This window comes from Pan troglodytes, chromosome 4, assembly GCF_028858775.2.
Source record: "Pan troglodytes isolate AG18354 chromosome 4, NHGRI_mPanTro3-v2.0_pri, whole genome shotgun sequence".
NCBI lineage: Eukaryota > Metazoa > Chordata > Mammalia > Primates > Hominidae > Pan > Pan troglodytes.
The window spans coordinates 1,067,290-1,084,685 of record NC_072402.2 but is presented as its reverse complement, the minus strand read 5'-3'; the positions used below and the strand labels follow the sequence as shown (position 1 = coordinate 1,084,685).

Below are 17,396 nucleotides of genomic sequence, written 5' to 3'. Positions count from 1 at the left end.
CGTCAAGCCCTGGCCTGGCTGGGCACAGTGGGACCTGTGCGGAGAGGAAATGACCTGGCCTCTCCTCCAACCTCCCAGCGAGAGGGTGAGGCTGTGCGGTGTCGGTGGGAGGAAGCCGATGTGCCAGGTCTTCAGCTTGGGACAAAGCCTCCCTGCCGGCTGCCCCAGCCCTTCCTGCGCTGTCCAGACACGGGGACTGCCCTCTGCCATTGGCGCTGCTGAGCCGCACTGCGCCATCCATGAAAGGCGTGTCCCAGAAGGCAAACCTGGGAGCCTGCCCTCAATTCCATGCTGGCGCCCATGCCCAGGTGCATGCAGGGTGGTGCCCGCTCCACCACACCAGACCACACCAACGGCATTACATCTTAACCCTCCTGGAAAAGCTGCCATCCTGCACATACGGCAAACCCCAGGTCTCTCAGGTAAACTGAGTCCAACACCACCCAGCAGCCCTGGGCACCAGGAGGCCCAGGCTGGGAACAGAGATAAATATAAAATTAATAGTTTTCAACATAAAATTAGAAAACCTGGAATGTAAAACTAAAACTTGCTGTGACCTCACCACTCAGATAAGCTCTGTTAACATTTTGTGGGATTTGATTTCCATGGAGGCTGCGGCCAGCCGGGACCCGGGGAAGACCCTCAGTGTGGGGCCGGCACTGGCAGGACACGGCGCGTGATGCTGGGCATCACCGTGGCTTTCCTTCCCGCAGCCCATGGGCCACGTCCTTCCCTGGGGGTGTCTGAGGGTGCGCAGAGGCCTGCAGGGGCCCAGGCACTGACAGCCTCTCGCACCCTGAGACAGACGCCCCCCCCCCAGAGGAGGCCCCCACCCTGACTCAAACTCAGGAGTGCAGGCACCGGGCACAACTGCCACATGCTGCTGGTCACGGGGTTTTTAATTCTAAAAGTGCTGCAATCAAACCACGTGCAGGCACGTCACAACACAGAAGCTGGAAGCAGCTTCTCTCCCACCCTCCCGCAACAGCAAAGGCCCCACGGTCTACACCTGCGAGTTCTCTGGAGCGATCCCAGCTCCCAGGGCAGCAATAACCGGAAATCTAAGGAAATGCCATGCTTCCAAGGACAGACAGGGCACAGGCCTGGGGAGGCCCCACCTGAGATGCAGGAGCCCCAGAAGCCCCTCCCCACGAGAGGGCAGCCCCAGCAGCTGTGTCCGGGCACGGCCTGGCGTGGGCAGGGGGAGGCGCCCAGCACCCCAGGGCAGCCCCCGGGTCCCACCTAGTCAGCTGCCTCAGCCTCCTGACCATGCCCAGCCCTGCTCATCCACAAAGCCGATCCCTCATTCCCTGGAGCCGGGGTCTGTGGGGAAGCCCCAGTGAGGCCCAGCACGGGGAGGAACAGCCCCAGCCCCTCCCTCAGCAGCTGCGCAGCTTCAGCAAACCCAGGACCCCAGGCGCAAACTGGCCCATCCCAGCAAACTGGGGTGAGGCCCCCACCCTGAGAGTGTCGAGGACAGCTAGGGCCAGACCTGGCCCCAGGGAAAATCCACAGCCCAGCCAGCTCCCATCCAGGGGCCAAGTCTCCAGGTTCCGGGGGCAGCGTGGGGGAAGAAGGGAGTGCACATGGTGCAACCCACCAGACACACTTCGCCTGGCCACAAGGCCCCAGATGGACTCAGGGGAGACACAGCCTGACTCAAGTGAACGGGTGGGCGCAGGCGAGAGTCCTACCTTGGAAGAAGCTCTTCACCCGGAGGTAACTGACACTGAGGCGCAGGACAGAAAGCTTGTCCAGCTTGGAGATGATGTCAGGCGGGAACGGCAGCAGGCTGGCCAGGTGGTCCAACTCGGCGTTGAGGCGGTCCCGGTGTCGCTTGGAGGGGTTGGACTTCTCTGCCCCCACGGCGGGCCTCCTGTGGGGAGATGGTCTGGGTCAGGTGGGCTTCTCCACCAGAAGCCACAGGCCCCCTGGGGCGGAAACCGTCCTCTGCAGTGACCTTACTAGGAGCATCTACGCTGCTGCCAGGACAAAAGGCGGGAAGAGGACGAAAGCTCACCCATGCCTCAAGACATAGACACTAAAAACCACAGCGCACAACAGCCAAGCACAGCTCAGTATCTGGAGGGGATGTAGAGAGAACAAGCAAACCAGCCCGAGAACCGCAGCTCAGAGCACGGAGACGGGGCACGGCCCCCAGCTGCGGGACAGGCACGTTTCTCCACCTCTCCACTACGGATCCCTGAGGAGGGAGGAGGACCCCTGGCCCCAGGCTGGCGGGGCAGGAGTGAGCATAGAAAATGCCACATTCATTCAGCATCCTTAGCGGACTCCTCGGTGTCTAAACAAAACCTAACACATTCCAGGAAACATGAAAAGGTCCTCCTGGCATGAGCCGGGCCGTGTCCAAGGCCGCTCCGAGCTCGGTTTCTCCTGTACATGCCGGGGCTGAGGGGAGAGTACCCAGGGCAAATGAGACCAGGTGCCTGCCACTCCGGGGCCCCACAAAGGGGCGGTGAGGGCCATCACCCAATTCTCCTAATAAGCCACAGCAGGCCTGCTCTACCCACAAAAAGGGGACACCTGTGGGGCTTCCACACCACAGAGCCCAGAGAGGGAGGGAGCTGACCCCACTCACCCAACCTACCTTAAAATGACAGGAGCTTGGCGTGACCCTCTCACCTCAGAGTGACCGTCCCCTACGGCTGACCCATTTAACCTCAGAGTGACCATCCCCTACAGGTGACCCGTTTAACCTCAGAATGACCGTCCCCTACGGCTGACCCATTTAACCTCAGAGTGACCATCCCCTACAGCTGACCCATTTAACCTCAGAGTGACCATCCCCTACAGCTGACCCATTTAACCTCAGAGTGACCGTCCCCTACAGCTGACCCATTCAACCTCAGAGTGACCATCCCCTACAGCTGACCTATTTAACCTCAGAGTGACCATCCCCTACAGCTAACCCATTCAACCTCACAGTGACCGTCCCCTACAGCTGACCCATTTAACCTCACAGTGACCGTCCCCTACAGCTGACCCATTTAACCTCACAGTGACCGTCCCCTACAGCTGACCCATTCAACCTCACAGTGACCGTCCCCTACAGCTGACCTATTTAACCTCAGAGTGACCATCCCCTACGGCCGACCCATTCAACCTCACAGTGACCGTCCCCTACAGCTGACCCATTTAACCTCACAGTGACCGTCCCCTACAGCTGACCCATTTAACCTCACAGTGACCGTCCCCTACAGCTGACCCATTCAACCTCACAGTGACCGTCCCCTACAGCTGACCCATTTAACCTCAGAGTGACCATCCCCTACAGCTGACCCATTTAACCTCACAGTGACCGTCCCCTACAGCTGACCCATTTAACCTCACAGTGACCGTCCCCTACGGCTGACCCATTTAACCTCAGAGTGACCGTCCCCTACAGCTGACCCATTTAACCTCACAGTGACTGTCCCCTACAGCTGACCTATTTAACCTCAGAGTGACCATCCCCTACAGCTGACCCATTTAACCTCACAGTGACCGTCCCCTACAGCTGACCCATTTAACCTCACAGTGACCGTCCCCTACGGCTGACCCATTTAACCTCAGAGTGACCATCCCCTACAGCTGACCCATTTAACCTCACAGTGACTGTCCCCTACAGCTGACTCATTTAACCTCAGAGTGACCATCCCCTACAGCTGACCCATTTAACCTCAGAGTGACCGTCCCCTACAGCTGACCCATTTAACCTCAGAGTGACCATCCCCTACAGCTGACCCATTTAACCTCAGAGTGACCGTCCCCTACAGCTGACCTATTTAACCTCAGAGTGACCGTCCCCTACAGCTGACCTATTTAACCTCAGAGTGACCATCCCCTACAGCTGACCTATTTAACCTCAGAGTGACCGTCCCCTACAGCTGACCTATTTAACCTCAGAGTGACCATCCCCTACAGCTGACCTATTTAACCTCACAGTGACCGTCCCCTACAGCTGACCCATTTAACCTCAGAGTGACCGTCCCCTACAGCTGACCCATTTAACCTCACAGTGACCATCCCCTACAGCTGACCTATTTAACCTCAGAGTGACCATCCCCTACGGCCGACCCATTCAACCTCAGAGTGACCATCCCCTACAGCTGACCTATTTAACCTCAGAGTGACCGTCCCCTACAGCTGACCTATTTAACCTCACAGTGACCATCCCCTACAGCTGACCCATTTAACCTCACAGTGACCGTCCCCTACAGCTGACCTATTTAACCTCAGAGTGACCGTCCCCTACAGCTGACCTATTTAACCTCAGAGTGACCATCCCCTACAGCTGACCTATTTAACCTCAGAGTGACCGTCCCCTACAGCTGACCTATTTAACCTCAGAGTGACCATCCCCTACAGCTGACCTATTTAACCTCAGAGTGACCATCCCCTACAGCTGACCTATTTAACCTCAGAGTGACCATCCCCTACAGCTGACCTATTTAATCTCAGAGTGACCGTCCCCTACAGCGAACCCATTTAACCTCACAGTGACCGTCCCCTACAGCTGACCTATTTAACCTCACAGTGACCATCCCCTACAGCTGACCCATTTAACCTCACAGTGACCGTCCCCTACAGCTGACCTATTTAACCTCAGAGTGACCGTCCCCTACAGCTGACCTATTTAACCTCAGAGTGACCATCCCCTACAGCTGACCTATTTAACCTCAGAGTGACCGTCCCCTACAGCTGACCTATTTAACCTCAGAGTGACCATCCCCTACAGCTGACCTATTTAACCTCAGAGTGACCGTCCCCTACAGCTGACCTATTTAACCTCAGAGTGACCATCCCCTACGGCTGACCCATTTAACCTCACAGTGACTGTCCCCTACAGCTGACCTATTTAACCATCACTGCACTGAAGCCACTTCAACTGCCATCTCGTTCTAGATATCATTTCCACATGCAATCGTGCGAAAGAAAAGATGGCAGCCAGTATGGAGTCCACTGGGAATGCATGGGGAGACTGAGCAGGGGCCAGTTACTGGCAGGACCACAGGAACGAGGCCGCCTGACTTTCCACACTAACCCTTCCTGGGACCTTGGCACATACAGGAGTGAGCCTGCTGTTTCCAGGGCTTTGGGTCTCTTTTGTGAAGAAGTTCCTTATTTTTCTAAGGTGTTTGCATTTATGAGTGAGCTGACACGTGCAAGCTGTAAGTCTGAAACAATCTGTTCTGTCAGGAACTCTGCGGCACAAACTCCATTTCTCACTGTCTAACAACCTAGGCCATAAACCAGTCACAGAGCAGGCTGACAGCGCCAAACCCAGAGCAGTTGTTTTCAGTTGAGATATAATCCACATAACATGAAACTAACTGTTTAAAAGTGAATAGTTCAATGTCACTTAGGGCCGTCGCTAAGCCGTGCAAACCTCACCTCTATTTAGTTCCAAACCTGAAGGAAACCCTTACCCATCAGCCGACTCTCTAGATTCCCCTTCTGTTAGCCCTGGCAGCCCCCAGTCAGCTCTCAGCATGGACCCTCCTACTAAAGGCATGTGGTAGAAATGGAATCAAGACGTGGCCTTCTGTGGCCGGCTTCTTTCTCACAGCCTCATGTTTTCAAGGTTCATCCACACTGCTGCAGCTCTCTGTGCTTCCTTCCTTTTCAGGGCTGAGTAATATTCCCATGTATGGATAGGCCACATTGCTTTATCCGTCTACCTGCTGATGGACGTTTGCGTTGTCTCCTCTGTTTGGCTGCCGTGAGTATCGGTGCAGTGAACACTCATCTAGAAGATTCTGTTTGAATATATACTTTCAATTCTCTTCAGCATGTACTTAGCAGTAGAGTTGCTGGGTCGTATGTTAATTCTGTTTCATTTTTTGGCGAACCACCAAACTGCTTTCCATGGTGGCTGCGCTATTTTACTTTCCCATCAGCAATGTAGCAGGTCTCCAGTTTCTCCACATCCTCACCTACACTTATCATTTTCTGTTTTTTTGATTACAGTCATTCTGGTGTGTGTGAAGTGGTATTTTATTACGGTTTTGATTTGCATTTTTCTAATGTCTTATGATGTTGAGCATCTTTTCAAATGCTTGTTGTCCATTTTTATATTTTCTTTGGAGAAATGGCTATTCAAGTCTTTTGCCCAGTTTTAAATTGGGTTGTTTTTCTTTTTGTTTTTGAGTTGTAAGGATTCTTTAACTACTCTGGATACCAGGCCCTTATTGAGTATATGATTTCTATTTATTTTCTCCCATTCTTTGTCTTATCTTTGGTTATCTTTCCACTTTCTGGTTTTTTTTTTTTTTTAATGTCGCACCCACCAAAAATTACTCAAGCTGCTAGCCAAGATGTAAATAGGCGGGAGAATTGGGGATGACCTGGACCTGCTCTCGTGTGCACTGGCATCCCCTGGCTGGAGGGGCCCACCTGTCAGTGAAGGACACCCAAGACCTCCCCAGAAAACAAGGGGAGCACCTAGTGGGCAGACAGCAGCTGGGAGAGGCCACAGAATGGGGGCGCCAGAGAGATGGGAGAGATGGCCGAAGGCAGTGGGGAGAGGACAGCCAGGAGGACACAGACCACGGACAGGATACGAGAAGCCTAGAAGCCCTGAGGGCGTGCAGGAGAAGCTCCAGTTCACTCCAGGGCAGAGGAGACTTGCAGGAGGATTCACCAACGCCCATCAGCACAGAAACAGGTGTGGGAGGTGCACCAAGCCAGCTCAGGCGGAAAGAGACGCCCCAAAATATGCAATGCCTGTGAACAAACCTAACAAAAGACACTCAAACCAGAGCTGAGAAAAATTTAAAGACCAAATACGCAGAAAGATATACCATGTTCTTTGATTGGATGATTCAATATTGTTAAGATGGCAATTCTCCCCAAAACTGATCTATAGATTCAATGTAATCATATTAAAATCCCAACAGGAATTTCTACAGAAATTGACAAGCTGATTCTAAAATTTACATGGAAATGCAAAGGACCTAGAATAGCCAATTAAAGAGAAGGGCACAGCTGGGGACCTACACTACTGAGTTTAAGCCCTCTCTAAAGCTACAATATTAAAGATGATTTGGTTATTAGAGAAAACATAGAAGTATAAATGAATAGAAAAGAATGGTGTGAGTCTAGAAATAGACACACTGGTTTTCCTTGGGTCTTCATTGGACAATTTACTTCACAAAGATACTAAGGCAATTAAACAGGGAAAGGAAAATCTTTTCAATAAATGGTGTTGGATCAACCGTATATCCAAGAAAACAAACGGACACCAGCTCTACCCTCATGTAATATCCAAAAATTAACTCAAAAAAGGAGTATAGACTTCAAGGTGCTTTAAACTACTGTAAAACTTTACAAGAAAATGTGCAAAAATCAATCCTTCAGACCTTGGGGGTAGTCACAGGACTCTCAGAACACAAAAAGACAAAAAGCTCACAAGTTGGTCTTCATCAAAAGGTTTTCTTTTTTTTTAATTTTCTTTCTTTTTTTTTTTTTTTTGAGACGGAGTCTCACTCTGTCACCCAGGCTGGAGTGCAGTGGCGTGATCTTGGCTCACTGCAAGCTCTGCCTCCGGAGTTCACGCCATTCTCCTGCCTCAGCCTCCCGAGTAGCTGGGACTACAGGCGCCCGCCACCATGCCCGGCTAATTTTTTTTTGTATTTTTAGTGGAGACGGGGTTTCACCGTGTTAGCCAGGATGGTCTCGATCTCCTGACCTTGTGGTCCTCCCGCCTCGGCCTCCCAAAGTGCTGGGATTACAGGCGTGAGCCACCGCGCCCAGCCAAAAGGTTTTCAAATGTCTTTTGAAAGTCAATATTAAGAAAATTGAAAAGATAAGCCTTAGGTTGGAAGAAAATATTCACAACAAGGGTTTATATCCAGAATATGTAAAGAACTCTTACAACTCAATAGTAAGAAAACAAAACAATAAGAACACGGGCAATTATTTAAACAGACACCACCAGACAAGATACATGGATGGTGAAGAAGCACATAAAGTTATCCTCAACACCATTAGTCACTAGGGAAATGCACATTAAAACTCTGATGAGATACCACCAACCCATGAGGATGGTCAAAACCAAGAAGGCTGAGCACACCACGCACCGGCGGGGATGCAGAGAAACTGGGATTCTCACACACAGTGTCTGGGAATGGGAAATGACACCACTGCTTTGGAAACAGTTAAACGTGCACCTGCTGTGTCACCCAGCAACTGCACGCCTAAGTATTTATCCAACAGAAATAAAAACATACAGACTTGTACAAAAATGTTCATGGTAGCTTTATTTGTAACAGTCTAAAACGGAGAACGACCTGAACTTCCATCCGCAGGTAAATAAACAGACTTGGTCTATCCATACAACAGAACATTTCGCAGCAATAAAAGAGAACAAATGGCTGGTGCTAGAAACATGGATGAATCTCAGAACTTTTATACCAAGTGCAGACAGACAAAATGCTGTGTGATTCCATTTGCACAAAATGCCAGGACAAGCAAACCATCTGCAGTGACAGGAAACAGATCGGAGGTTGCCTGGGGCAGAGCTAGAGGGAGGAATTACGAGGGGCCACAAAGAAGCTCGTGGAGTGATGGAAACGCTTCCTCTCGATTTTGGTGATAGCTTCATGGATGTACACAAATGTCAAAATGGACCCGCTGCACACCTTAAACGTGCAGTTCAGCTGAAATACGTATACTTCAATTATACTCAATAAACATCAAAATGCAAAAAAAAAAGGGGGGGGGGAATCCCTGTGGCTTCCACAGTGTCATGAGCTGAAGGCACTGTCCCTGCTGAGGACTCCGGGGAATCCCAGAAGACAAGGAGCATCAAACAGGCTCCTGGTGGCACAGGGCATTCACTCCTGGGAGAGCGCTGTGGATTCAGGATCACCCATGTCATCCAAAGGATACCGAGGCTGGGCGGGAGTCAAGGGCACTGCCAAGGGGAGGGCTGTCCCAGCCGGCCGCCCGGCTTCCCCATCAGCTGCCCCCTGCACTCAGTGCTTGTGGGGGCCTCTCAGGGGCAGGTTCTAGACCAACTCCACCTCCGATGGCACGCTCCACAGCCTTTACCAGCCACCCCTTCCAGACAAAATTTGGGGCACACACAGACCCATCCCCTATCACCACAGAGGAGCTGGGCAGACCAGAGCACTGGACATGGCCCTCAGGTGCATCAAGGGCCACAGCTGGGATGGCCAGAGCGGAGGGGGCCCCCACCGCAGGAGGGGGTGCAGGATGGGCGCCCAGACTCAACATCAAAACAGTGTTTTGGCCTCCAGTTTCCCAGAGTGGGTCCCTAGAGGGGTTCCCAGGACCCCTGCACGTGCCAGCAGCCCCTCCATGGAGAAAGACACGGCAGCCTTCAGAGATGCCCATGCTTGGACACACCAGCCTCCATCACCTTGCCTACTGTATGCATGCAGTGGGGGTGTGTGTCTGAGTTGGAAAACATTTCACGACTATTCAAGTCATTCACTGTCTTTCATTGCCCCTCAAATCACAACTGGTTTTCTTTTTTCCCTCTTTTTTCCTCTTTCTTCCCCAAGTGCTTAAAAGTTTTAAACATAAATACATATATTTTAAGGAATGTATTCGAAGAACTAATGGGAATATTCTCCTATAAACTTGAAGTAGGGGAGATCTTCCTAATCGTGATGTAAAATTAGCCACAAAAGTAAAGATCGACAAATTCAACTCATACAAATTTAATTTTTTCTGCATGGCAAAGAACACTACATGTAAAATCAAAACTGGGGTAAAGTATTTGAAACCCATTCAAAAATTAATTTCCCTAGTTTCCAAGCTCTTACAAATCAAGAGGCACAAAACATAAACAATCTACTAGAAAAATGAGAAAAGATGTAAACACGGTTCACAGAAAAGGAAATGCAAATCGCTCTTAAACCTCACTTATGATACAAGAATGCAAATTAAAATCACCAATATCTGAAATACACTATGTGCTGGGGCGTGGGGAGGAGGAACTGATGAGGAACTCTAACCCTAATGCTGGGAGGTTTGGGAACAACTATTGAAATTACAAATGCCCGTGCTTTGGCTGAGCAATTCCACATCTAGGTTTTCATCCTCCCAATACACGAGTGTGGGGGATTTGATTTTACCTCTTGCAAGCTAACAACTCGTTTCTGTTTCGTGGACCCTGGAAGAAGACATGAGACCCCGGAGGCGGAGACAAATGGCTTACTACTCACGGCACAGCAAGCTACGTGAGCTTCCGCGTGTTCATCATTCACCCAGGTCCCCAAGTCCCGCGGGGGGATGTGGAAGCATCCTGGCTGATGCTGCATCTGCAGTGGGTTCTTGTAGCAGCAGAGGAAGACAGAGCTTTATACAGGGTGAGGCTGAGGTCTGCAGGTGAAGGGCCGCCGTCCCTGGGGGCCAAGGAGGATGGAGCCGGGTGCACGTAGGGGGCCAGGAAGGGTTGAGACACTTCCATAGCTGGGTCCCCCGGGGGTGGGCGATGGAATGTGCTCCTGAGCCTGTGCACTTGAGAGATTTGGGTAGCAGACGTATTTGTCACATTAAATAAGGAGAGGAAATAGCTTTGCCACACAGCTGCAAATGCAGTCCCTGTGGTGGGGCAGTCTAGGGAAGAATCAGAACGAAATTTCCTGCTTTTATTGTGTTTTTATTCCACTGCAAAGGCCTGAAAAAGGAGTTTTCGGGCCTTTGCATTTTACGTATTGGTGTTTTGAATAGCTAGTGTGCTCACCTATTTCAAAACTCAGAGGAAAGTGTCTTCAGGCTGGCTCCCTGCCTGGAGGCAGCTGATTTTAAGTTTTCTGTGATTCCGTCGGGAGACATTTTATGAATAAACTAGAAAATGTGCATGCGCCGTATTTATGTTTCCTCCCTTTATATATGAATTGCAGCATCCGTATCTACTGCCGTCCCCCGCTAGAGCTTGTTCGCAATCAGTGCAAGGCTGTGCTGTGTTTCTTCTGCAGCCCTTGGTCCCGGCCTCAGCTGTGTGCCTGGCCCCATGCATGGTTTTGCGCATGTGCTCACCGCTGGGCCAGCGTCAGCCTGGGCACTGAGCCTACTGCATGCTGGTGTTCGATGCGCAGAGTGTGCGAGGCCTTGGCCGCAAACTGCAGCCTCGAGGGACAAGGTAAGGTCTCCCTGAGGGACATGGGATCTCTTTACTGTTTACCATAACAAGACACCTAAACAAGATGTAAACAGTAAACAAGATCCTTCCTTCCCAAGGGAGGCCTTACCTCCCCTTGTTTCCCAGCCCCAGCTCCTCCTGGGGTCCCGCAGTGCTTGGAGGCACCACGGCCACACACTAAGGCCAAGCATTTGACACGTCCAGGCGCCAAGGGGCCTTACCTCATTATCACAGGCAGGTGTTAGGGCAGTGAGGGTGGCGTTGCTGTGAATCTGCCCAGAATCCTACAGCCCCTGCAGCTGGGGACATCATCCGACACACACACACCCCCCTCCCCACACACACATCCCCACACACAGCCAGGGACATCATCCGACACACACACCCACCCCCCCTCCCCCCCCCACACACACATCCTCACACACAGCCAGGGACATCATCCGACACACACACACACCCCCCCTCCCCCCCCCCCACACACATCCTCACACACAGCCAGGGACATCATCCGACACACACACACCCCCCCACACACACACACATCCCCACACACAGCCAGGGACATCATCCGACACACACACACACACACCCCCCTCCCCACACACACATCCCCACACACAGCCAGGGACATCATCCGACACACACACACACACACCCTCCCCACACACACATCCCCACACACAGCCAGGGACATCATCTGACACACACACACCCCTCCCCACACACACATCCCCACACACAGCCAGGGACATCATCCGACACACACACACACACCCTCCCCACACACACATCCCCACACACAGCCAGGGACATCATCCGACACACACACACACACCCCTCCCCACACACACATCCCCACACACAGCCAGGGACATCATCCGACACACACACACACACCCCTCCCCACACACACATCCCCACACACAGCCAGGGACATCATCCGACACACACACACACACCCCTCCCCACACACACATCCCCACACACAGCCAGGGACATCATCCGACACACACACACACACCCCTCCCCACACACACATCCCCACACACAGCCAGGGACATCATCCGACACACACACACACACCCCTCCCCACACACACATCCCCACACACAGCCAGGGACATCATCCGACACACACACACACACACCCTCCCCCCCCACACACACACACATCCCCACACACAGCCAGGGACATCATCCGACACACACACACACCCTCCCCACACACACATCCTCACACACAGCCAGGGACATCATCCGACACACACACACACCCCCCTCCCCCCCACACACACATCCCCACACACAGCCAGGGACATCATCTGACACACACACACACACCCCTCCCCACACACACATCCCCACACACAGCCAGGGACATCATCTGACACACACACACACACCCCCACACACACACACATCCTCACACACAGCCAGGGACATCATCTGACACACACACACACACCCTCCCCACACACACATCCCCACACACAGCCAGGGACATCATCTGACACACACACACACACACCCCTCCCCACACACACATCCCCACACACAGCCAGGGACATCATCCGACACACACACACACACCCCCCTCCCCACACACACATCCCCACACACAGCCAGGGACATCATCTGACACACACACACACACCCCCCCACACACACACATCCTCACACACAGCCAGGGACATCATCCGACAGACACACACACACCCCCCTCCCCACACACACATCCCCACACACAGCCAGGGACATCATCTGACACACACAGTCCCCCCACACACAGCCTCACACACACACACCCCACACAGCCCCCCACAGCCTCACACACACACACCCCCCACACACACAGCTCCCCACAGCCCTCCACACACACCTGCACACACAGTCTCACACAGCTTCGCACACCTGCACACCCGCACAGTCTCACACACCCCCCCACACACCCCCCCCACACAGCTCCCTACAGCCCCCCACACACACCCGCACACAGTGTCACACAGCCTCGCACACCCGCAGTCACACACCCACACACACACAGCCCCCCCACACAGCCCCCCACAGCCTCACACACACACACCCCACACACACACAGCTCCCCACAGCCCTCCACACACACCTGCACACGCAGTCTCACACAGCTTCGCACACCTGCACACCCGCACAGTCTCACACACACCCCACACACACCCCCCACACACAGCTCCCTACAGTCCCCCCCCCACACCCGCAGTCTCACACAGCCTCGCACACCCGCAGTCACACACACACACACACACACACAGCCCCCCCACATGGCCCCCCACAGCCCCACACACACACACCCCACACACACAGCTCCCCACAGCCCTCCACACACACCTGCACACGCAGTCTCACACAGCTTCGCACACCCACACACCCACACACACACAGCTCCCTACAGTCCCCCCCACACACCCGCACACAGTGTCACACAGCCTCGCACACCCGCACAGTCACACCCACACACACACACACAGCCCCCCCACATGGCCCCCCACAGCCCCACACATACCGCACACACCCCCGCAGCCCCCCCCCGCAGACACACAGCCTCGCACACCCGCACAGTCACACCCACACACACGCACACACCCAGCCGTGCCACACCCTCCGTCCCAGCGGGTGGCGGTCTCGCCTGCGGAGCCTGGGAAGCCGCCATGGCCCCGCCGCCTCCGCCTCTGCCGCCCGGAGCTCCGCCCGCGTCCTTGGCCTCAGCCCCTCACGGTGCCCGCCGCCTCGCTCCACCGCTCAGGGCCCCGAGGGCGCAGGGACGAGCCTCGCCGGGGGCTCCGGGCACCGGGGCGCTGCGGGGAGACGACTCCTGCGCCGCCCGCGCCAGAGCTCAGCCCCGGCCCGCCCGGCTCCCGAAGCCTTCCTCGCTCGCCCTGTTCCTAAAACTCCGTTTTCAATGCAAACCCCAACCCTCCCCTTCCATGGGGACAATAACCCACACAAGCAGAAGGCGGGATACTTTACTGTTTCTGCAGGGGCCTCCTCCGCTTCCGGCCCGCGTACGTGCACTCCCCCGGCGGGATCATCGTCCTCGGCCTGGAAGACAAGGGGGCCCCCAGTCACCGGAACGCGCCACGTGCGCCCTGTTCCCGCCGCCATGCCCCGGGCCCCTCAGCGCGGTCCTGGCGCCCCCACACCCGCGACCCCGCGAGGCCCCCACCTCCTGCTCCTCCTCGTGGGACCCCCTGGCCCGGGACCCCTGCTCTCCAGCACCCCGCACTGAGAAGCCACCGGGGCCGGGTCACGCCTGGGCCTCCCCTCGGTGTCAGGCGGGTCCCGGCCTCCCCCAGAGAAGCGGCCTGCTCTGGAGCCTGGCCCAGGGCGCCATGGCGGGAGACCGGCGTCCTGAGGAGGAAGCCATCGAGGAAGCCGGGAACGGGCGGGGCGCGGCCAAGGCCTGGGCAGCCAGCAGCCTCCAAACACTCATCACGCGGGGTCCCGTGTTCCCGTCACCCCCGAGAAGGTACGTGGGGTACCGTGTTCCCATCACCCCGAGAAGGTACGTGGGGTACCGTGTTCCCATCAGCCCCAAGAGGGTACGCGGGTCCCGTGTTCCCATCACCCCGAGAAGGTACGTGGGGTACCGTGTTCCTGTCACCCCTGAGAGGGTATGTGGGGTTCCGTGTTCACGTCACCCCGAAAAGGTATGTGGGGTCCCATGTTCCTGTCACCCCGAGAAGGTATGTGGGGTCCCGTGTTTCTGTCACCTCTGAGAGGGTACTCAGGTCCCATGTTCCTGTCACTCCGAGAGGACACACGGGGCCACATGATCCCATCACCCCCAAGAGCGCATGCAGGGCAACAGCATAATCTCCTCTCTGTGGTGTGATCTCCCTGTGCGGTTTGTGGCAGGTCTTGCTCTTCTCATCTCTGCCCTTGATAGCCTCGTGCTTTGGGCCAACAGGCTTCCTCTTTTCTATGTAAAATTCGACTCCACTCTACAGTCCTGGGATTCCACTTAAGTCACTAGCTCACAGCGCCCTGAGTCCAGCTGACTACACCCACCAGCTGCCACCAACAGTGCTGGACACAGGCATGTGCCTCCCAGCGGGGCCCCTGGGGAGCAGTCCAGTATCTGTGCCCAGGCTGGTCAGCTTGCCTGCCACCCACCTCAGAGAGGGCATCACCCTTCTTCTCACAGAATCTTCATTTTCCTTGCAATGGGTGCAGCTGAGCCCTCACAAACGTTCTGCAGACCTGTGTGCAGTAACCATCCCGTGCCAGGCTCTGGGCCAGAAGCCTTGGGGAGGAAGTTAAGGAGCCCTCACCTGACCTGAAGTGAGTGCAGCCTGGAAGAGGAGGCAGACTCACGCAATATCCACCTTGTGTGGAAAGTGCCATAAAAATGTCAGAAATGTGTCATGGATCCACTTGGACTGTAAAGACTTAGGTAGATAAAGTAAATGGATAGAAAAAGATACACCATGCAAACGTTAATCAAATGAAGCAGCTGTATGAGTCCCAGACAAAGGAGACTTCAGAACAAGGAATATCACCAGAGACAAAAAGGTATATTCTTTAATAATAAAGAGGTCAATTTTCCATGAAGATCTGACCATCCTAAAGGTAAATGTACCTAGCAATGGAGCTTCAAAACACATGAAGCAAAAACTAATAAAATCAAAAAGGATAATTCATGGGAGACATTAACATTCCTATCTCAGTAATCAATAGAACAAGTAAATAAAATCAGTAAGGATACAGAATATCCAAACGACAACAGACTTGAATTAATGGAAATTTATAAAACACTCCATCCAACAACCGAAGAGTATCTGGTTTTTACACACGTAACATTCACCAAGATAGACCATATTCTGGGACCTAAAACTATCCTTAACAATTTTTTTAAAAACAGAAATCAAAGTATGTTATTTGATATAATGGAATTAAACTATAAAGATATCTAGAAATTTTCCAAATATTTGGAAAGCAACCCACTTTTAAATAAGCAAGGATCAAAGATGCCTCTTTGATTCACAAAGAAATTTAAAAATATTTTGAAGTAAACAAAAATGAAAATGCAAACATATCAGACTTTGTGGGATGCAGCTAACCAGTACTTTGATGGAAACTGATAGCATTAAGTGCTTATATTTGAGAAAATAAAAGGTCTAAAATAAGATCTAAGCTTCTAACAAGTAACTAGAAGAGAAGATAAATCCAAATTGAGCAGAAGAATGGAAATAATAAAAATAAGTCGATAAGAGATAAAACATAAAAATAAAGAAAAATTGGCAGGGCGGGGTGGCTCACGCCTATAATCCCAGCTACTCTGGAGACTGAGGCAGGAGAATTGCTTGAGCCTGGAAGATGGAGGTTGCAGTGAGCCAACACTGCTGCACTCCAGCCTGGGCGACAGAGTGAGATCTGTCAAAAAAAAAAAAAAAGAAGGAAAAGGAAAGGAAAGGAAAAGAAAGGAGGGGAGGGGAGGGGAGGGGAAGGAAAGGGATTAAACCAAAAGTTGGTTCTTTGAAATAAATCGACAAAACTGATAAACTTCTAGCCATACTGATCAAGAAACAGAGAAGACACAAATTGCCAATATCAGGAATGAAAGAGAGGACATCACTGCAGATCCCACAGACATTAAAAGAAAAATTATAGAGCTGAGGCCAGGCACAGTGGCTTAGGCCTATAATCCCAGCACTTTGGGAGGGCGAGGCAGGTGGATCACCTGAGGTTAGGCGTTCGAGACCAGCCTGACCAATATGGTGAAACCCCGTCTGTACTAAAATTACAAAAATTAGCTAGGCATGGTGGCGTGCACCTGTAGTCCCAGCTACTTGGGAGGCTGAGACAGGAGAATCGTTTGAACTTGGGAGGCGGAGTTTGCAGTGAGCCAAGATCATGCCACTGCACTCCAGCCTGGGCGACATAGCGAGATTTGGCCTAAAAAAAAGAAAAGAAAAGAAAAAGAAAAATTATAGAGCTGGGTGCAGTGGCTCATGCCTATAATCCCAGCACTTTGGAAGGCTGAGGCAGGAGGATCACCTGAGGTCAGGAGTTCAAGACCAGCCTGGCCAACATGGTGAAACCCTGTCTCTACTAAAAATACAAAAAATTAGCCAGGCATGGTGGCGCATGCCTGTAATCCCACCTACTTGGGAGGCTGAGGTAGGAGAATTGCTTGAACCTGGGAGGCAGAGGTTGCAGTGAGCCAAGATCACATCATTGCACTCCAACCTGAGCAACAAGAGCAAAACTCCATCTCAAAAAAAAAATATGTATATATATATATA

The 17,396-nt window shown here is 52.8% G+C and overlaps 1 protein-coding gene across 5 annotated transcripts in view; it reads right to left on the bottom strand.

Moving 5' to 3' along the window:
• The window catches only part of AHRR (aryl hydrocarbon receptor repressor), a 120,722-nt gene that overhangs the window by 81,067 nt on the left and 22,259 nt on the right, over positions 1-17,396 (bottom strand). For 4 of the 5 annotated variants that reach the window (XM_063811030.1, XM_063811033.1, XM_063811029.1 and 1 more), the window contains 2 exons: positions 14,119-14,190; positions 1,695-1,876 (listed from right to left, as the gene is read on the bottom strand). In XM_063811030.1, coding sequence (XP_063667100.1) covers positions 1,695-1,876; positions 14,119-14,190 — 254 coding nt within the window. Of the gene's footprint in view, positions 1-1,694; positions 1,877-11,337; positions 11,489-14,118; positions 14,191-17,396 lie in introns of those variants that run through there. The other variant, XM_016952874.4, reaches the window with a different exon arrangement.